The sequence below is a fragment of the Rhamphochromis longiceps genome, linkage group LG8, assembly GCF_057381845.1.
Source record: "Rhamphochromis longiceps isolate RC_006_pf linkage group LG8, R_longiceps_female_GT1.1, whole genome shotgun sequence".
NCBI lineage: Eukaryota > Metazoa > Chordata > Actinopteri > Cichliformes > Cichlidae > Rhamphochromis > Rhamphochromis longiceps.
Genome location: NC_140564.1, coordinates 9,116,371 through 9,139,269, shown reverse-complemented (window position 1 = coordinate 9,139,269; position 22,899 = coordinate 9,116,371). Strand labels below are relative to the sequence as shown.

The 22,899-nt window shown below is 40.2% G+C and overlaps 1 protein-coding gene across 1 annotated transcript in view; it reads left to right on the top strand.

Moving 5' to 3' along the window:
- The window catches only part of dnah9 (dynein, axonemal, heavy chain 9), a 179,838-nt gene that overhangs the window by 7,890 nt on the left and 149,049 nt on the right, over positions 1-22,899 (top strand). The window contains exons 10-21 of the mRNA XM_085415652.1: positions 762-876; positions 1,074-1,142; positions 5,700-5,826; positions 6,125-6,271; positions 8,440-8,548; positions 16,780-17,021; positions 17,203-17,338; positions 20,019-20,215; positions 20,291-20,553; positions 20,728-20,889; positions 21,431-21,653; positions 21,878-22,044. Of these exons, the coding sequence (XP_085271778.1) occupies positions 762-876; positions 1,074-1,142; positions 5,700-5,826; positions 6,125-6,271; positions 8,440-8,548; positions 16,780-17,021; positions 17,203-17,338; positions 20,019-20,215; positions 20,291-20,553; positions 20,728-20,889; positions 21,431-21,653; positions 21,878-22,044 (1,957 nt within the window). The remainder of the gene's footprint in view (positions 1-761; positions 877-1,073; positions 1,143-5,699; positions 5,827-6,124; positions 6,272-8,439; positions 8,549-16,779; positions 17,022-17,202; positions 17,339-20,018; positions 20,216-20,290; positions 20,554-20,727; positions 20,890-21,430; positions 21,654-21,877; positions 22,045-22,899) is intronic.

Here is a 22,899-nt window from a genome sequence, read left to right as displayed (position 1 = left end):
GTAAGATGGGGCCTGATTATTTAAGGTCTTGTATGTGAGGAGCAGGATTTTGATTTCAACTCTGGATTTAACAGGAAGCCAATGAAGGGAAGCCAATATAGGAGAAATCTGCTCTCTCTTTTACCAGCATCAGTTACTTCCTAAAAGAAAAACTTTTGAGGTGTCTTTTGCAGATTTTAATCACACATGTAGCTGTGTTCTTGTGCTCAGGATTTCCACCGATGAAGCCTAATCATGTACATGTATATCCAGTTGCTGGTACTTGCTGAGGTAATTGAGCCATCAACATGCAGGGATGAGTGTGAAAATATAGGTAATCTAAGGTTCACCATTAAACACTTACTATAATCAGAGATAACTAATAAAACTGAATGAAACTCATTTATGTATTCAGAGCAAGGAGGTCTATAACGGTCTTGAGCTTGTATAAACTTGAAGTCATCTGTGAGGAGCAGTGGATGAGAAAAAGTTTTGGTGCTAAAAAAACAAAGCTGCCAAAAGGTAGTACTGACTTGGCAGTGTACCGTGAGTTTGGCACATGTCACAGTTGCTCTTCGTCCCTCCATGAAATAAAAAGAAACTGTGAATTAAATGTTAATTCACAGTTCAAAAAGCTCATTTTAATGTGTGTTTGCTGCAGAGGCTGTATTTATTTACTTCTTCATAAATGACCAAAATATGTAATTTGCCTAAGGGTGCTCAAACTTTGCATAAAACCGCCTATCTGTGTAATTCTATGTGATGATGTTTGACCTCCTCAGGTTCAGCTCCAGTGAATAAGAATATGCCAGCAGTAGCTGGAGGGCTGAGATGGGCCCAGGAGGTGGAGCAGCGCATCCAGACCCCCTTCTTCAAATTCAGACACCTCACCTATCCGTGAGTCTCACTTCAAATAAAGCAGATTAAAAAATGAAAGTTGATGTGGCCGTGCATTTCCAGTGGTCTCAGTATGAATTAATCACTCTGTGAGCAGTTTTAGAGGCCTCATAAAAATGAGGCTTCAGAATATTGGACCCTGGAAAGATATTGGCTCTACCCTTTGCATGGCTTGTAAAGCTTCATCTTCTCTGCAGGTGCTTGGAGACTGCAGAAGGAGCCAGGGTCATCCAGAAGTATGAGGAGATGATGCAACTGCTGGACAGGTGTGTGCCGCACTTATCTCAGCGTGTTACACTGTGTGTCATCATGCTGAGATGTATGTATTACTGAATAAAAGAACAGAAAGGAAGATTAAACAGAATAGACAGTGAAAGAATATGACACCATTTTATTGGAGTGCATAATAATACTATAAAGGCAGATATTAAATATTAGCTTTAGTCTTTGAAATGTAAATGTTTCCTTGTAATTTCATGCCAACCTTTCTTAAACCCAGCGCTTGTGATTTTGTTAGTTGAGTGTAGAAAATTTATGAAGCAGCCCCTGTGGAATAACATGTAGACATGCAGCTCTGGGCATGATTTATGTTCTCATTACTGTGGCGCTGCTCTGCAGATTATTTTGCAGGACTCCCATAATCCCATATGCCCTGTCACTGCTTACTGATGCCAAGTGAGAAATGGCCTTATAGACCGCATCCAACATCAAACCCTGCAAGATAAAGCATCCCACTGGGAAGGATATGTTGGGGTTTTTTGTTTGTTTGTTTGTTAGTTTTTTGTTTTGTTTTGTTTTTTGTTTTGTTTTGTTTTTTTTTTGGGGGGGGGGGGCTTGTTTCCTTTTAATCCTGTCCTGTGTTCTGGCAGATTTCGCAATCACAATTATGATTTAAATACACCGTTGTGCCAAACACATTTCGCTTTTCCTCTTGTTCCGGGTTTATCTGTTTATTTCTTTATTTCTATTCATGTTATTTCACTTACTACACTGTATATGTGGTCTATAGTATGACAATGTCTGAGGCAGTACAGGCAGAAAAAAATAACAAAAGAGAGGGAAAGGATTAGGGAATTTAAAATAGTAATGCACAATGTATTGCCAACTGCTACACCTGTAAGAACAAACAAACATACAACAGGCATTCGAAAATGCACAGGTACATAAGCCGACAAACTTCTTGTGGTGTGTGTGTGTGAGTGTGAGAGAGAGAAACTGAGAGAGTGTGAGTGCATTTGTGTCTTTGTCACGAAATATATTTTAAAATGAGGGTTGGAAGCCAGAATACCACCCTCCCAGGAGTCAAAGGCAGGCAGAGAGCTAACTGAAGACCTAAAGCCACACATCTCAGAGAGAGGTCCTAGATGGGGCGCCCATGTCCACGGCAACAGGCAGTTGATCCCCTAGAGGACGGACACCCCATTGCAAGCCGAGATCAGGGTCCCAGGGTTTCAGGCTCCCAACAACCACCTGGTACCCGGCAGGAAATGCTGTTTGGATGGAATCAAACTGAGCTACACCAGTCAAAGAAACATCACAGAGATAAAAAAAAATAATAATTGCAAACCATCAACATGTTTTCTCTCGTTTTACCGTTGCCAGGTTAGTTAGCTTAGCTAATGCAGTTGAATTGGATTGTGTTACTCTAAATTTCTGTTTAATTTCCTGTTATTTTATCTACCTGATAAGATACACTTTAACACTTTAACATAACACATTTGAGCAAAAGACTTCTCTTGAACAGTTTAACACATTGAAATTTTCATGAAGGGAGCATTTATTGCAGGATTTGTTAGACTGCATGAGTGTAAATCATTAGACACTTTGTTAATAGCAGCCTATCACAATAACACACAAAATCCCATTTCTTTAGCTGAATCTACAAAAAATGATAAGTTTGAGGAAAGTGAAATGGTGAAAGTGGAGGACAAAAGAAGAAGAAGCTACCTACAGCATCTGATAGAGGAAAGTCATGTCCTCAAGAAATAGGAGGGAAAATCCAGAAAAGATGACCTAAGAGATGAATCTTGACCTTCATTTGATCCATCCACCTTTTCCCAAAACCTCATCAGAAATGGTCATAGTGGAAAGGTGGCTGTCAAGAAACCGTTCTTAATAAGAAAGTACAACATGATGAAGAGACAAATCACACAAGGACTGGTTTAAAAATCAGTGGGAACAGCTCTTATGGAGTAATAAATTCACATTTTTGTTTTAAATCTTTGTCAGTAGGAGGTCAGAGGAGACTTTCAGCAGTGAGTGCGGCGACTCTGTCATGATTTGGGGCTGCATTTCAGCTGCTCGGGTGGTTCTTATCAAAACTGATGGGATTGTGAACACACTACAATCAAATAAAACAATCAGACTTTGATCCAATACCATCTGAAAATCAGCGGTACGTTAACCTCAACAGGGGTTGGGAATGGCTTCACTGCATGACAATGATTGCAAATACAGTGAGAATACAGTAAAAGCATACTTAGATAGAAAAAGACACCATGAAACATGAAGTCGGTCTCCCCAGAGCCTGAACTTCAACATTACTGAGGCAGCAAAAGTCAGCCAACATCAAAAGAAGAGCTTTGGAATGTCCTTCAAGAAGCCTAGAAACTATTTCTGAAGACTACTTAAATAATTACGAGAAAGTTTGTAAAGCTTTCTTTACAAGAAATTAATTACAAGAAAGCTTGAGTTCGGGTTGTGTTGAAGGATAAAGATAGTCATACCAATTATGAACTTTCAAGGTTGTTCGAATTATACAGACTCAGTTTCTCCCTTATGTGCCGTATTTCCATATATGTTTACCCATTGCTGCACCTTCAGTTTTCCTAACATTTTGTTAGGAATGCTTGTTAGATGTAAAGAAATGAGGGGTGGCTCAAGATTTTTGCCCAGTACTGTAAGTGCAAGTGAGTAAGTGAGGTCTAATTATGCAGGATAATTGAAAGCACCTGTGTCGGCTTACAGGACCTTTAAACCTGTATTCATGAACATTTTCCACAGCAGACGTTTGGATATGCTGCAATAGCATTAGTGTGATTAATATTAAAGAGTGACTTCTTTTGCATACTAACTCAGTGGGACTGAGTCATCATGATTCTCAGTTTGCTTTTAATTAAATTTACTGCTGTGACAACTCAGTGTCTGCCACAAAAAGGTTTCATTATGCAGCAAAACAGCATTAGCTTCTTTTAAAATTAACACAACTAACATGTTAGTGAACTGCACCCTGTGTTGTTAATAAGTTAATATACATTAAAACTAACAGATGCTAAAACTAACAATTTCACTTATTTTTATTTTTTCAAAAGTTGAGTTTTTATTTTTATTTTAGTGAAGTAAAATATTTTCTTTAACAATTATGTTCACATCTTTTTTCAGAGGTTTGGTATATTGTACCTACGAAGACCTCCGTCTTTATAGTGACGCTTTCCATCGTTTCATCAGAGCCCCTCCGTGCGTTTAGTACTTCCTAAGTATTTATGTAGACTACATAGATTCGAATTCTGCTGCTACATGCTTGTTAAAGATAGTCTGCAGATAGTGCCTATGGCTCCAGTATCTTTGAATCGGGGAGCTTTAGCCTGCTATATGAAGGTGGGCCACCATAAAGGATCATCTTTCTGTTTACTGTTGGGCTACAATGTAAGACTACTGCTTACAATAGCAGCAGTTACTGAGCGCAGTAAAGGTTAACCGTACAGCAACAGACAAAACAGGCTAAAAGGTTCCACCCATTTGTGTGTTAGCTTAAAATACACTGAAAAACATTTGTCTATCAAAGTATTATTTGAACAAATTCATTAAAGAGCCACATGTTTGTTCTCAAATTTGTGTTTTTCCACTTTGAATTGGTGAAGGATAAAAAATGATGACAGCAGGGTTGGAAACGTTCGAAAAGGTGGAATGAATAGTCAGCCCTTACTGCTCCGGAAGTGTAGATGCGTGTGTGCACGTGTATGCGTGGTAGTACGTGAATGAAATCCACACACACTTACAGATTCCCATGCAGAAGCCCATTCCTTATGCCTCACAGACTTAATATCACTCCTTCACTTCATGTCCCTGCAACCACAGTAATGAGATGATGAACAACACCAGTTCTTTGCCCTCAATTTACTCCCATCAGAAATTAGAGCCCTTGTTATGCTGTAATAATCATCGCCGTTGCCTCCGATGAATGCCACCGTTATTATACACATTCTAGTCAGGAACAGAATGGGCATCCTCACTCATTACCCCCACAGACAAAATGTAGTGTGATTTATGACCATGACCAAAGCATTTGATTGCCTCTGCGTCTGCGGTGCCACTATCAGGAAATGAAGCTCACAGCTGAAATCCAATAAGGAGCACACAGCGTGCACTGAAGTTCTCATCATAATCGTAGCTATTTACAGATTGATATAGCTGTACAGAGCCCTGACATATTGTCTGTTCCCTGCCTCTTGCAGATGAATCAGCGTTTATCCTCATATTACCTCCCCGCACGCCTGGATCTAACCCTCCTCACTCCTCTCCCTTTATCCTTATTGTGTGCTTGATGCAGATGAGCGATTCGCGCCTCTCATTCTGTTTACAACCATGGAGAAATGGGAGAATGGCTCAATCATATGCCTTTTAGCCTCTTGTTTTGCTGTTTATGTTAATTTCCATGATATGAGATATTTTTGTGCCAGTGGCCTTAAATTAAAAACCTGGCCCTGGTAATGGGAATTTGAAACAATGTTATACTCTGATGGTAAAAGTGCAAATTGTTTTTCTGTTGTAATAACTTTTGCTCGATTGTCATCGTGCGTCTGCTTTTTTGTTTGCTGTTTTAGATATTCCACCAGCTTGTTTGAGACATGGACAGAGACTGTTGGTGAGAGTTCTCAGTACAACCTCAGCCTGCCGTTAATCAAACGGGACCCGGACACTCAGCTGATCACAGTCAACTTTAACCCACAGGTCTACATTAGCTCCCACACAGTTTGAAAAGCTGATGGGCTTGTGCTTTTTGTAATGAGATATATTAGAGTGGTGATATATCAAGCTAATTTATTTTCATCTTCCTCATTAGTATGGTCAGTATTTCAGTTTTTAATTGAAATGATATAATGGGTTATAATTATGGGCCAAAGTGATTTTATCTTTTCTAACATCGTGAATTTTAAAAAAATTATCAGCGGCTTGTACTGATCAGACCAATTTTAATGTCTTGATATATGTTTCAGTGCTTCTAATGTACTTTTTAATCTCTTCCTAGCTGGCGGCTGTGCTTAGAGAGGTGAAGTACTTAGTGGCAAGACAGACTGAAGCCATCCCTGAAACTGCAGTGCAGATCTACACCATCAGGGGGCAGCTGTGGCAGTATGTGGCTAACCTTGAACTCACTGTGGACCGATATAATAAGGTTGGATCAGATTAGGTTGCAAGTTTTCAAACTGTGATGTGGAAATTTATCGTCAAAAAACTGCAAAAAAATAAATATATTCTGATGAGCTTTAAAGTGACCACCGTTATTCTTCAACAAAGCCTGAACTCTTCTAAGCCTTCGTGTGATTTCTTTAGGAATAGTTCTGATTTTTGAAGACCACTGTGCTTTACATTCTCTGTTATACCTCGCTCCTGACCTCTGATACTAACCAAAAACCTCAAATTTGGATTCATCATTGCTATTAACCTTTTAAGCACCCACGCACCCAAAGATGGGCGCAAAAGGGAGGAGTCGTGGAGATCAGAAAACCGCTGGGGGCTTAATAGGTTATGTCCAGTTTTTGTGTAATATGGCTTAGCTCAGTTATTTCTCCTCCTTATACTTCCGTCAATTTTGACAAGAGCTCCAAGACCTGAAATGCAGTCCCCGAACATGAATCCTGTCATGTGCTGTAGAACATTTTCCAGGCCTGAGGAGCCCATGTCCAAAGAAAGCTTTTTAGCATCTTCAGGAGTCCTAGAGAACTGGACCACTTTAAAAAACAAAGAAGCTCCTTGAAAGCAGAATAGAAAAAACAGTATAGCTTCTCGCTCTGTGACAGGAAGTAAGCAAGTAAGGTGGGAGGAACGAGGAGACGACAGCTTGGTGAACCAGTACGCGTCTGCTTTAATTTAAACAGTTAACAGCTGTATATTTGCTTGTCTCCTGACACTGCAGATTAGTCTGATAAGGTCTGTGACTGCTGTGCATAGAGCAAAATGCCACTCATTTGCAGCTCTGAAGTGCCTCCCATAATTTAAATTTTCTCCAGCATAAATATTCAGTATATTAGTTGCCAGTAACAGCCCTGGTCTAAACCCTGGCACCAAGTCAGGGTTTGTTTGTTCGTGAATCACTGCTAGCAGGTACTCAACTCAGTTTACCACACGAGCTTTGCTTTTGTAGAAATGCTCCAGCAAAAGTTTCCAGTCAGATTTGACCTTCATCAAAGTCACTCAGAGGAAACTGCATGATAGAGGGTGACACTGAAGAAGGCGCTAGAAATCTTAAGGAAACATCTAGAGGAACATGATTTTCAAGCACAATGTCAAAGAATAGAATTTACAATAACTTGTTAATAACTACAATAGAAATTATGAATGCATATATAATATATAATAGAATAGAAATATAAGGCTGACATGATGCCATCAAGGCTGGATATGATGAGAAGTTATCCTCTCAAATTATTTAACATATAAATTATTTAACACAGTAAAATAATCTATGAGGACAGGACAGTGTGCCTGGGTGGAGCACTATCAGATAATGGAGAAGAATAGCTCTGTGACATGCACATTGCAATTAGACATGTCCTTATCTTTTTGGAGACTAGCACTATTAAAAATATACAGAATTATTTACCATGTGCAAAAGTCGTGAGCCACAGTTCTGAGGTTTAGCTGAATCTATGATAAAAGCCAAAGATAACAAACTCTGGCAGGGAAAAGTCGTGTTTTTGCACCAACAAGGTGATTCCCAAAGAGCTATTAGCAAAGACTTTGGCACATCTTGACACAGTGTGCAGCGTGTCTTTTAAAAACATGGCCAAGTGGAGGACAAAAGAATTGGCAAATGCACAGAATCTGAAAGTCACGTCCTTAAGACACAGGAAAAAAATCCCACAAAACACTGACACAGGCCTTTGCTGGATTATTTCAGAAATGTATTTATTAGCTGAATTACTGAGTACATAGTCTGTATTTATCAAAGACACCTTCACAGTTTTAATAAGAACTAAGCATTAGGGCAAAATAGCAGTTTCAGTAATGCGCCATGAAACAGTATACAGTTTCGTTGTGTAATTAATTCAGCCACACAAAGCTCAACTACACGTATTACAGCCACCTCAACGACATGATTACATTTTTAAAAATGTAGAAATCCAGTGCTTCAGGTAGGCAAAAGTTCAAGTCCAATTAAGTCATGACAGCATGGAACAATGCAGAAATAGTGACTATAATGAGGACGACATGCCGTGTTGACGCTCTGGGCTTGTGCTTGGCCTTTTTGTAGAAATGATATTTAAAAGATTTTTCTGTACTCACTTAGTGGGAGCAGAAAATCAGGTCTCTCTCTTTTTTTCCTCTGCTGTTTGGCTGCAGGTGGTGCACTCCGTGCTTGATGTGGAACGTCCTCTGATTCAGGGCCAGCTCAGCGACATCGACGCTCAGCTCAGAAAGGCAGAGGACAGTCTGAACTGGAACAGCCAAGGTCTGCACATTTACTGATTAGTAGCCAATACAGCTCCGGACAAATGACACATTTAAATATGTCAATTTCTGCTGTCAGTCTAGTGACATTAGTTACGACAGTACTCAACTGACAGCACAGTACAATGGAGATGGCATCACTTTGCTGAAGAAATTATGTAAAACCAGTACTTTTATTTCTTTAAGTGTTCTGTGAGTATTGAGATTGACAGAGTTCAGTGCTGATAACATCCCTGCATGTCACGGTCTGCGGAGGCAGACCGTGCGGAAATGTGTGTGGTGGACCCAGGAGCGAACACAAGCGAGGATGCAGGAGTGGAGTTAAACAAAAGCGAGCCTTTTATTCTGGCTGATGAAAGGAACAAAACAGAGTGAGGGCAGCATAAGAGTAATAGTTAAACAGAAACCTAAACTGGACATAAACTAAGGAAAAGCTATGGCTGGAGATACAGAACACAGGGGGTGGTAACACAGACGACGCGACACAGACTACATGAAACACAGAGACTAAATACACAAGAGGGATGATCAGGGGAAGTGGCCACACATGGGAACACAGCTGACACAGATAAACATAACAAGACAAGGCAGGAGTAAACAACACTGACGGGAGACTGTCAAAGTAAAACAGGAAGTACACAGAGGTGCAAACAGGAGGAGAGAGAGAGCACTGGCATAGTGGGCTGGGGAAACATGGAATGAAACACAAGGAGGGGAGATGAGGGCTCACAGATACATAGAGGGGCACACAGGGGATAAGAGTCACAAGGGGAAGTCAAATAAGGAACAACATAACAGGACAACTCAGGAAACATGACCTAAATAAGGTACGAAATACAAAAATACAAGAAACTAAGAATACTGGGCCCACATGGCCCAGGACCATGACACTGCAACACTAAATGGACATCACGTCTATGATTGAACTGTGTTTTCCATTCTTTTACCGACACTTTGCAGCAATGATACGGCTTCCTTCTTTCATTGTTACAGCATGTTGGATCATTTTGACATTTCATTACTTATCTACTTTAATTTAACCCAGAAGACAAATGTGTAGAAATACTGTGAAGTGGCAATGTTTTTATTTATGTCTTAAAGAAAAGCAGCAGATTTCTTTGTATTTAAGCCGGTGCTGACCAATCACAGCTCTTTGCATCTTTGCAAACACAGATTTTTAAGTAGATGTCTGCTACTGAGCTTTGTTCAAACAAAACAAAAGAGAAACAATGCAGTACTCAGTGTTATATAATATCTCAGGCTGATCGCTGCGGAAATTTATTGAAAATTAAGCACAAAGCTAGTCAAATATTTCCATCTGACTTGTTCAAAAATAAAACAAAAAAACAGCATGTACGTTTCTGATGGAGAAACTGTGTTTTCAAGTACATTTAATATAATTCAGGTATTAAAAAGCGTTTTTTATTCCTCATCTTAACAACATACTCTGTATTTAACGTAGAGTGGAAACAGTGGCAGTAAATGAGGAATGAGATTCCTGAGGGGAACCAAAAACTGCACAGCATTTTATAGAGTTAACCGAAGAGCAGGGGGTCTGGCTTAGCTCTGTCCAAAGTCACTTGATTCACTTCATATACATTTGTAGTTATGCTGGTGTTACTCTTGGCAAGCAGTGCTTTCCTTGATTTTGTTGACAGTGTGGTTGCCAGGTTGGTTACTATGCCTGCACACAGACTTTAATAATTTACACTGTGTTCACATCTTGATTGCTAAGCAGTGATATTAATTCTTGCCGTGTGATATTTCCTTTATTCTGTTTATAAAGTCCTGTAAAGAATTTATCACCACCGCCAAAGCGGTTATGTTTTTAGGTAGTTTTTGTTTTGGGTACTTGTGTATCATCATCCTGTCTGAATTAATTTTAAATGAAAAGTTTTAAATTAATTATAAGATAAAATGTTTTAGAGATGTAGAGTGGGGTCATGTTAACAGTCTATTAAAATCTGGCTTATATTTGGCTTCGCAAATTGATAATTTAGCATACTTGAAAGAAGTTTTGCCTTCACCCTCTACATCTTCCTGAGTGCCTCTCTCAGCCTTTGGTATTTCTTGAGGTTCTCGTACTCCTTCTTCCTGATATATCAACATCTATCACTGTGGCCATCGTCCACTGTTTGTCCACCACCACTATATTGGAGGTTAACCAGTCACCAGTTTGTCCATCAGTGTCTGGAAGTCCCACAGAATTTTAGCTCCATCATTCTCAACCATCCTGGGGGGATTGTGTTCTATTTTGACCTCGGGAGTTCCAGGCCATACTCGACAGAGATGTTCTTGTATATTATGCTGGCCACTTGGTTATGGCGTTCCATGTATGCCCTGCCTGGTAGCATGTTGCACCCTGCTGTTATGTGCTGGATTGACTCCAGGGCATCTTTACACAGCCTGCACCTGGGGTCTCGCCTGGTGTGATAGACCGCAGCAAATATTTTCTGGCACAACTTCACCTACTTCCGAGGTGCATGGAGACGATGAGAAACTCACAATGCAGGGGCTCCAGCAACACTTAAAAGTAAAGAGGAACAACTTTATTAACTGACCAACGCGTTTCAGCTTGTGGCCTTTGTCAGGGTCATCATCTGGTGTGGTAGACCCCAGCCTCTAAGATAAGATAAGATAAAATCTTTTTGTCTTTTGCCCTTCTCCCCCGTCCCTCTTCTCAGCTGTTTCTCTTTCCCTCTTTCTTTCTCCCCTTCTTTCCCCCAGTCAAGTCTGTCCCATATTCAGTAAGTGAAAATAAAATAAACAATAAAAGGTGAATCAAATGGACCATTACGGCAAGGCTGGGATGGTCAATTTGGTAAAGTAAATCCGTTGGGCATCTTTCTTTGCCTTTAGACAACAATTCTGATGCAAAAGAGCCAAACGGGACAGGCCAAAAAAAAAAAAAAAAGATAAGATAAAATCACCTTTATTAGTCCCACAGTCCCACGTGTAAAAGTTATATAGCAAAGATTAGAATACAATACGAATAATATACTGTACACAACTGTACAGAATAGAATAGAATAAAATAAAATACTATATACAGTAGAATAAAATAGAATAAAATATACAATAGGATAAAAATAGAATAGAAATTCTATATACAACTGAGTAAAAATACAACTTTGTCAGAAAGGAGTAGTGCACTTAGTCTTATTGCACATGTGTGGGTTTGTGTGTGTGTTTGAACAGCCGCAAAAGTCTTTGTTGTGGAGTCTGACAGCACCGGGGAGGAAAGACCTGCGAAATCTCTCCATCCCACACCGTGGGCGCTGCTGCAGCCACTGAAGGAGCTGCTCAGTGCTGTCAGAGTCTCCTGCATGGGGTGGGAGATGTTGTCCAACAGGGATGACAGCTTAGCCGCCATCCTCCTGTCACTCACCACCTCCACTGGGTCCAGGGGGCATCCTAGAACAGAGCTGGCTTCTGATCAGCCTGTTCAGTCTCTTCCTATCCCCGGCAGAGATGTTGCCGCCCCAGCAGACCACACCATAGAAGATGGCTGAGGCCACCACAGAGTCATAGAAGGTCTTCAGGAGTGGGCCCTTCACTCCAAAAGACCTGAGTCTCCACAGCAGGTACAGCCTGCTCTGTCCTTTCCTGTAGTCTGAATTATGAGTCCAGTCCAGTTTGTTGTTCAGATGAACACCAAGGTACCTGTAGCTGTCTACAGCCTCAATGTCCATACCCTGGATGTTCAGTGGTTGCAGTGGAGATTGTTTGTGCCTGCGGAAGTCTACCACCAGCTCCTTGGTTTTATTAGTGTTGATCTGGAGGTAGTTCTGCTGGCACCAGTCCACAAAGTCTTGGGTCAGTCCTCTGTACTCCTTGTCGTCCCCATCAGTGATGAGGCCGACTATTGCAGAGTCATCAGAGAACTTCTGCAGGAAGCACTGGGTGGAGTTGTGGGAGAAGTCTGCAGTTTAGATGGTGAAGAGGAACGGAGCCAGAACTGTTCCCTGTGGGGCCCCCGTACTGCAGACGACCCTGTCCGACACACAGCCCTGAGTCCTCACATACTGTGGTCGGTCGGTGAGGTAGTCCAGGATCCAGGTAGTGAGGTGATGGTCCACTCTGTGGATCTTGTGCTCAGAGCTTTTTAAAAAAATTTAAAAGGAAAACTAAATACAAAACACAAGAGACAGGACACTACCAAAATAATAATAATAATGAATAAGAAATATATAAATAAATAAGAAATAAAACAGGTAAACCTAAAGTACCTGACACAGACATGGAGACACAGGGAACATAGGGGAGGCAGGTATTTTGTCTTGTAAAGAGCTATATGTTTAGTATATCTGGCTAATCATTAGTGCCTCTGTGCATAGCCAGGCATTTTATGTATCTGTGCTCTTGATTTGCCCACAGCTCAGACCGATGACAATGAAATTGCTTTACTTTTGCAGCAAAAGAGTTTCGCTTGAATCGCTCTGAATCATCTCTATGCTTTCTACCTGCTAATTTTATGAACACACACACACACACACACACACACACACACACACACACACACACACACACACACACACACACACACACACACACACACTCATGAAATTGAATTTTCCAATTAAATATATTAAAATAGCAGCGATGAATGTTTTTTAACCCCGTGAACCAAAGCTGAAAGTCCTGACTGTAAGTCACAGGACTGCAAACTGAATATATTAAACAGCAAAAATAACAGAAATATTTTGTGTCCTAAAAATATGACCCTGACTCAATGTTTGCTGTATTACAGTAGATGCATGATTACAAACAGCAATGCAGAGTGATCAGGCAGTTATCATTTCTATGAATATTGACAGATGATGAGATAAACATGCTTTCCTCATTCCTCCCGTCATGGCCCTCTGTGCCATTTCCAGAGCAGAGCCGTGTGCTCTGACACGCAACGTGAACAGAGAGGCTTTGCTTTTTGAAAAGCGCATGAAATAAGAATAGGAGAGGTTTTTAATCATTGATTAGCTTTGACTGACTCAGAGCAGGCAGGCTCGTTGATAGTTTCTTCGACTTCGGGATTCCCTGAGGAATGTAGCACAAATGAGAGGACTGTTGATGGTACGAGCCAATGCACTCGAAGGTGTTTGGGGACAAAGTCACCGTTCCTCTGCAGACCATACACTACATTCACTTATCTGCCTTATGTTAATATCTGTGTGTGTGTGTGTGTGTGTGTGTGTGTGTGTGTGTGTGTGTGTGTGTGTGTGTGTGTGTGCGTGCATAGGTCCCGAAACTCATGTTTACACCATGAGACTTACATTTTTCATCTGTGTGGTTGACCCAGGCAGGATTATTCAATGACAAATGTATCTGTGTGAATACATTTTGAAAAGTGATAAAGTGACTGTCCCAAGTCTGACAACAATAGGATTTATTCTCTGTTTGGCCCATAGAAGTCTAAAAGAAGGACACATTTAGTGCTAAATAACAGAATTATTATTATTACCACCAAAACTGAACCATAAGCCTCTTGAATGGTTTGTATTACACACATCTGTAATATTAGTCTGATAATCTGAGATAGATGCTCAAAAAGACACCATCAGCAAAGAGTAAAGAGTCCAGTTTAAATAAATGGAAAATGGACTGTCCTTAAATTGTGCTTTTCTACTCTACTGGAGCATTGCATGTATGTGTTCTAACTGTCCTGTTGGCATTTAATTGTATTTTACAGAAAACAAACCCCGCCTTATTAAAATGACTGAGTACAACTTCTTAAAAATCCATATGTACAGAATAAGCTCCTCTAAGGATATTTTCTTTAAAAGTTCAAAAGTGATTGTTTCTCCCTGACTGATAATTCTGGTAAAAGCCAGTAAGTTCTCAGGAAATATAGCAGTATTTTTGACAACCAGGATACTATAAATGTGACTCCCTGTTCGTTCTTATGAAACTTTCATGAGCTTCTTTTGGCTTCTGCATTTTGAGGGCACAGAGCGTGCACATGAGATTTCCTCTGTCTAAGCGAATGGCTTCCTTTTAGCTCCCTGAATACATGTATATAAACTGAATAAGATAAATTAATCATACAGATTTGTCAGACTTGCTTAATTATAGCAGACCTAACAGGTCAAACTCTGATAAGAAAGACAGTCATTAAATGGTTGGTGACACGAAGTGAATTCATTATTTTACAGCAGCACCTTTTTTTAATCATATTCTTTGGGACGTACAGTTAAAGAATGTGATGATATATAACCTTACACTGTATGTCCTGAAAAGCAGGAAGGGCTACTTTTGTTAAAAGTTAAGCCTTTTTCTGCATTTATTTACAGGTCAAATGCACTTTTGTGCCATGCAGAGGTTGTGCAGTTTTTAAAAATCTCATTAAAATGTTCTTGCAACCACAGAGCCACAAAGAGAAAACTACGAAATGCTGAAGTTATTTAGTTACCCTTATTAGTGTTTATTTTAAATGCAGAAGTCAGCTTAAAAATGAGCCTCTAGTTTCATTCAGGTAATACTTAATTCAGAAGTGCAACTACAAAAATCAATTAAAAAAGAAAATGAGTATACATACAGTACTTATCAAAGGCCTTAGGATCTGAAAATAAAGGAAGGATACTTTCAAACCTCATGCAGTGAGATTTGTTTTTCAATTAAGTTAACCCACTGCGAAGAGAAAAATATTTACATTTAACTGTAATTGTTGTGAGCACAAATTGCCTTTACAGCAGCACCAGTTCCTTAGTTTTTAAGGTACTTGGCAGGTGGGATGGTGTAAGTATTTTACAGAACTCACTGTCTTGTCTCTATTCATGTAGCTGTTTAGACCATGTCATCTGTTGCACGACTCCTTATTCTTGTGTCTTGAAGTTAGTTATTTATGACTCCGACTGCATGCTAGGGCTTGTTGTATCAAGCCACAGAATACATTTGGGGCTGATTGTTAGATGAAAAAGGTATCGAAGAACTGTATACAATCACAAAATCACAAAATGCAATCACAACGGTGTGGTGTAGTAAGTCATGAGATTCAGTCGTGAGCTGAGTATGGACAGCTGTGTGCAGTACTTCTTAGATTAGACTTTAGTGAAAGCAGGTAATATATGGACCTGTAACTGTCTGTGGTGGCCCACAATTCCTTCTGTATCCTTGTACATTTTCTTTGGCTCAGAGCAGTATTAAGAGTAGTTGTACTAAGCCTGATCACTGCATACAGTAAAGACAATGAGACAGTTATGACAGAAGTTTGAATAAACAAGATGTATTTTGCACTTTAGTAAGGAAATTCCAAGTTTAAAAAAATAGTTAATATTAGAAAATAGTCTCATTATGACATTAGAAAGAAGACTTTCTCTTGTGGAGCTCGCTAAAATCTCTTTGGGGGGCATCGGTAAGTTTTTCTTTATATCAAACTCTGTATTGTTTTAGCTGGACAAAGTCATGTTTGTAAGAAAACCTTTTGTATCTGTGTTCAACCAAAGGATGAACCACATTTATATGAAAGGATCATAAAAATCATACAACCTTTGAACTTCAGTTTTCATTTTCAGTATATTTACAGACTTTTACAGACACTGAATGTGTATTTTGTTAAATATTGGCAAAATATGATAGTGTGGTTTGGAGCTTAGATTCTGTCAAACCTTTTTAAGACACCCACAGCTGGGAGCTCCCTGTCAATCAGCAGGGAAAATCATATGCTGATTATACCTGTGCCTTAGTGCAGATATTTTAATACAGCCTCAACTTTAGGCTTGATTTATCCATCCATCCACCTGTCCATCAGTTTTCTGCTGCATATCTAGATGTGGGCTGTGGAGGAAGCAATGTAAGTAGAGAAGCCCACTGCTTATTATTACTGCTACCTTAATGATAATGTAAATGTGGTTCATGCAGCTGTCAGGTAATTGCTGCTAATTAAACAGCACCAACCAGTTTAATGCTGAAAAGCTGTTGAAACTGGAGCTTTAGTGAAATCTCAAAATTCTCATGTGCTTGTAAGGGCTGTGTGCCGGTCTGTTACTGTTGCAGACGACTCTCTAAACCACTGCTAATTTTGTTGGTATTAATTCTTATGTGAGTATCTCATGTAGTAGCTCATGGTTAAAAATATCTTAAAAATAGAAAAAATCCCAGATTTTTGCATATCCCTGTGTTGTGTCTCTACATCCTGGAATCAGCAAATTTTTTGATGTTTTGAAATTTATTTCAAAACATCAAAGAATGATATTGAAACATTTTTTTTAACCTATTTGACCTTTTAACCTCTTTCAGGTGTTTGGGAGTATATCCAGGAGGCGCGAGACCTGGTGTGTGACCTGGAAAGTCGGCTCCAGAGGGCCAAAGACAACGTAGAGGAGATTCTGAGCTGCATGAGGTCCTGGTCCACCCCCATATTTGACAGGAAGGAGGGGAAAAAAGACGCTCTGCTCAGTTTGGAGGACAGGACTGAGAGGCTCGACAGATTTTACAGTCTGATTCGGTCTTCCGGGGAAAAAATCCACTTCCTAGTTAAGGTGCTTTGCTCATTGTTATGTGAAATGTCAGATGGGCTTTAAGTTTCACTCACATTTCATCATTTTAAGCAGTTATAATGGAGTCAGCAATTTCGGATTTGAACTTCATTTCTGCAGGACTTTTCAAATGCAGTAAAGATGGTGATTCATTATGAGTGTCACACTCTGTTATGTCTCTTAGTGCAATCGGGCGCTGTTAAAGGCTGAGCCGTCCTCTGAGGAGTGGAAGGCCTATGTGGAGTACATTGATGACACGATCATAGATGGCTTCTTCAACAGCATTGAGTGCTCTCTCAGGTTTTTCCTCGATAACACTGGTATGATTTTCATGAACAAATAATACTCTAAATAAGGAAGAAAACATAAAATAAGTACTTATTTACTGTTTGTTGTGCCTCAGTCATGTTGATGGTGTTACTACTTGCTGTCTCAAAGCCAGAATGTTGCTGGCAATCCTGAAATTAATATGAAAAAAATGCAGCGCTTCTCAGTACTCTGATCCAACAGCACCCTTCAGCCAGCACTGAATTGGACAGCTTCTTAGCAACACGTCCTCGGGGTTTTTGATGTCAATTGGGTGTCCGCCTCTATTGGCTGTGGACATAAAATAATTCTGGACTTGTTAGCTGGCATGAGTTTTGTCAGCCAGTTTAGATGGACTGGGATGTGGTTCAATATGTGATGGATCGCTGCCAGAATGCTACTGTGACCAAACCTTCTACTCCTTGTTCCGCTTCTTCGTCTTTTCCTTTCCCTCTCCTTGTTTGGCTTCAAAAACTCTTAAACTCTTTAATAAATGATGTGACCCAGGGGTAGCTACGATAACAGTAGGTCCAGCATCTAAAAGCTCTGGAATTTAGCTGTTCTTTCCTTAATGCAGTGTCTTGTTTAATGTAAGAACCACAAGTGTCCATTAAAATAAAAGGAAAAGCAGAGCGAGAGTTTTAAAGCAGCACTAATCCCAAATTTTACATCATAAGCTGATCAAATGAAAAGCTTATAGTGACAAATTCACATGGAAATATCAGTGATGAGGGGGCAGTTGAGGAGGCTCAGTCCTTTCAACTTGATTAGGTCCTTTTAAAATTAAGCACTGAATTAGAACGCTAATAAGAACCCAGTGTCAAATCTCATTCACTTAAATATGAACATCAACATGTATCAGGAGCGAATGGTAGTTGTTGATTCTGATTTTCTGTTTTCATTATATTGTAATTAATTACAAATAAACTGAACTTTAGAAAAAAGCTAAACCACAAAACTAAAATGATATTATAATATATGTTGAATGTCCTTAGTCTAAAAAGGCAGTGCATGTGTTTATTGAGTATGTCCATGTAACCGCCAAATGTTGCTTAACAACAACATTTGAACGAGTTATAGTATTATTATTGTTCTGGATTTCTGAGACTTATAATCTGAAAAATACCACACAACACTAAATACATCTAAACATTTCATTCTGGATCCAGTCTTGAAACTGGAATCAGTTCTGAGTAGTTACTACTGAAAGAATGAGGTCACGGACACAAGCATCAGAAATGAGCTTCCTCGAAGCCGGTGGCCCTTAGCGATAGCAGGAAGGACTCTGAATAGAGCTGCGTAATAGAGTCTGTGCTTAGACTGCTACCCTTGTGACCTGGACATGGATAAGTAGCAAAAAAGGCTGGCAGGCATATTTCAAAATATCAAAGCTCTTTGAATGTCGAAACATTTTGAATGATTATATAGGTTTACTGTTTAGAACCAGTAGACTTAAGGAATAGTTGTACACAAAGTACACGTGACAGATGTGTATAGAGGTTGTGGCAAATGTTATGTGGCGTGCAACATCATCTATGAAGAGTTCAGTACTCCTGTTATCTGGTGAATACCAGGTCACACGTTGGGATGTTGAGCCCTCATGCCAACATCATGGACTCAGTTTCTGACACTTTGGTCTGAAACGTGCAAATGAGGAGCCCGTTATAAGTTTTGCAAGGCTCTGCCAGTGCGCCTCCTGTTCATCCTTGCACAAGGAAGCACATGCTGGCACTGCTGCTAGGTTGATGCCCATGTTCTGAGATCTTCTCCACACTGTTGAGACTGTGCTGGGAGACACACCAATCCTTCTTGCATAAGCATTCATGGATGTGTTATACTGTGATGGTCAAGTGTTCGTTTCTTCCATTAATATACAGTAAACTTATTTTAAACCTAAGCTTGAATAAATAGTAATAAGGAATAAGCCGGTTAGGTTAATTCTCATTTAGGTTTCAGTTTTTTATTTGACCAAAGAACAGAAGTCACATTTAAACCTTGGAGGAAGTTTTATATGGTAGGTAATGTTCACAGTGCAGTCTCTTTTATAATTCCATAATAAACTGAAACACAAACATACAAAGTGCAAAACACAAACAATAAATCAAAAGCAATTCAAATGAAAAAGTAAAAACATCCTTAAAAACATCCAACTGGATTATAAAATTAGAGGCCATAAAAATGTAAAAGTATTCATATAAAGGATAATGTTAATGTTATATTATTTGATTTAAAAGATTGGGCCAACTCTGATTTTCAAAGGTTGAGTATTTATTAGAATAGAATAGAATAGAATAGAATAGAATAGAATTCAACTTTATTGTCATTGCACATGCACAGGTACAGGGCAACGAAATGCAGTTTGCATCCATCTAGAAGTGCTTTAGCTCTTAACTCAAACAGCAAGAAAAAAACAGCCTGAAAAATCCACGAGAGCCCAATCTGCTAGGAGGCACGACCACATACAGAGTCATGAAGTGTGTGATATGTTTTGGAATAATTCCAAACAGGGGAAGTGTAAAATGTATCTGTAAAAACCTTACAAGGAGCCAATAAATGGATCAACACGGAGCTTTTATAATAACATCTCAAGTGGCAGTGTTCTGCACCAGGTAGAGCTATAAGACTGTGCTCACAAGTAGCATCTTAACACTTATTCAAATCATAAAATGTCTGTTGCATTTCCTTTCACTTCAGACCAAAGAGCTGTCATTGCCCCCCTGTTTGAGGCTCAGCTGGATCTGAGGGTTCCTGACATGGTGTTCACTCCCTCTCTGGAGGTTGGGACTAGAGAAAGTTTGTTTGAGCTGGTGGAAGGCCTCATCAATGATGTGTTTGGAATTTCTTCACTGGTGCCACGCCTCGCCCAGCATAGCCCCTTTCCAAACTACCAGGTACAACTAGTTTCATGCAACTCCAACACATGTAGCTGGTCACATTAAGATTTAATCTGGACATTTTTCACTCAGACTGACATGGAGGACATGGCTGACCTGGCAGACATGCGTAATCTCATCATGGAGCGGATCCAGGCGGCCATGGCAACGTGCTGCGAGTTTCGCAACTCTCTGGAGCGTTACAGCTACCTGTATGTGGAAGACAGGAAGGAGTTCATGCGTCAGTTCCTTTTGTACGGCCAGATTCTCACCAACCAGGAGATGGAGATTTATCCTGACAATAGTGTCTCTGAGAGTCCACCAAGTCTGGGGAACTTTAGAGAGCAGGTTAACAGGTAGGCATTACTCAAGAGGAAAGTGGTGTATGTTGAATTTTCATCTGAGGACATTTTTAAGTCATATCTTAAAGCAATTCATCTAAAATTTGGATTAAGGTTTTGTTTTCAGTTGAGCATAAACGTAATAGCTTGTTTTTGCTAAACTGCCATCGGTTTGTCTTTGTCCTGTAGTTATGAGAAGATATATGAAGAGGTGCAGGCTCTGGAGCCAGTGCATGTGTTCCACAGGTGGATGAGGGTGGATGGCCGTAGCATGAAGAGTGCTTTGCTCAACATAATCAAAAAGTGGAGCTACATGTTCAAACAGCACCTCGTTGACCTTGTTACCAACAGGTATGGCACCCAAACAACGAAAAAAGTTACAATTTTAGCTTCCATCCATTCTCTTCCACTTATCCTTATCAGGGGAAGCCTGGAGACTATCCCAGCTACCGTAGGGTGAGAGGCAGGGCACACCCTGCACAGGTGACTAGTGTTTCACATGGCTAACACAGAGAGACAGATAGCCAGTGCCACTAACTGTATGTCTGGACTGTGGGTGGAAGCTGGAGTACCCGGAGAGAACCCACACAAACACAAGGAGAACATGAAAACTCCTCAAAACTAGGCCCCATGTGGTGAAGTCGAACCCAGGACCTTCTTGCTGTGAGGCAACAGTGCAAACAACAGCGCCACCGTGCTCCCAAATGAGCATTTTCAATAAATATGATAAAATGCAACTGTGTCCAATCCAGGTAGACAGGCTAATATTACAGGACTTGTTTTACTAGCTTATGGCTCAAGATAAGATAGATATTAGTGTAAATTAAAATAGAAATGCTGATGTTTGAAACTGGTGGCTCATTAAAGTCCTGTTCCCCTGTCCTGTCTCCAGTCTGTTAGACTTGGAGAAGTTTATCACAGTGGTTCAGGCTGGGTTGAGCCAGCAGGTGGAGGAGGGTGATTACGATGGCCTGGTGGAGGTCATGGGTAACCTGCTGGCTGTTAAGGAAAGACAAAATACTACAGACACCATGTTTGAGCCTCTGCAGCAAACCATCGCTCTTCTGAAGGAGTATGAGCAGGAGCTGCCCGATGTGGTTTACAAACAGTTAGAGGTAAGGAGCGATGTTCAGTCATCTCCTATTATTTTCAAGCCCAGATTGTTTAGTCTGTTTCTTCCAACTGAGACAGAGCAATTTTTCTTCCTTTTTCTTTGCTTTTTTAAATCTCTGTTTCATGCACTTCCTCCTGGCAATCCATCATCTGTCAATCCTGCCCTCCTCGCTTTTCTCCCCCTCTCTGTATCTATCTCTGCATCTGTCTGTCTGTCTGTCTGCAGGAGCTGCCAGACAAGTGGGACAATGTGAAAAAGCAGGCAGTGTTGGTCAAGCAGCAGGTGGCACCACTGCAGGCTGTCGAGGTGTCCGGTCTTCGTCGAAAGTGTGCTGCTTTTGATGTTGAGCAACACACATTCAGGGAGCACTTTCGCAAAAGCAAGCTCTTCAGGTAGAGAATCTCTGCTGTGTATAACATGGTGATTAGAAATATGAATGAATATTCTTTATTGTCATTGTCACAGGTACAATGAAATTGAAAGATGTCTCTGGTCAGTGCAACATCACAAAAGATAAATACTTAAAAACTATAATTAAATACTTAAAAACTATAATGATAGGATATAAAAGATAGAAATACATATAAAATACAGTATACTCATACCGTAGATACACCCAAGCAATCCAGGCCTAAGGCCCCATACAGACACTCAACATACGACCTAGTTGATATATCACTCAAACAATCAATCACTCAGTCAATTTGTTAGCGCATCCAACAAAACATGTCTGAAAGCATTCCAACATCAAGGGCACAAATGACAACAGGGGCAATGAAAGTCATCTGCTTTTAGTAGCATTGAGACATGATATTGCAATTGGGTAGAAACTGTGTTTGAGTCTGTTAGTCCTTGTGTATGTTGTTCTATACCGTTTACCTGAAGGCAGCAGTTCGAACATGGAGTGTCCAGGGTGTGAGGTGTCCTTTATGATGTTATGGGCTCTTTTGAGGCAGCGGGAACTGTGTAGGTCTTTCAGTTTGAGGAGAGGGCAGCCGATTGTCCTTTGGGCAGCGTTGATTACTCCCTGGAGTGCTTTCCTCTGAGCCACTGTGCAGCTAGCGTACCATATGCCTATGCAGTACGTTAGTATGCTTTCGATGGAGGCTCTGTAGAAAGACACCAGCAGTCTCTGTGTGATGTTGTTCTTCCTAAGCACTCTCAGAAAGTACAGTCTCTGTTGTGTCTTTTTCAGTAGCTCAGAGGTATTCACACTCCAGGATAGGTTTCCCTCTATGCTGACTCCC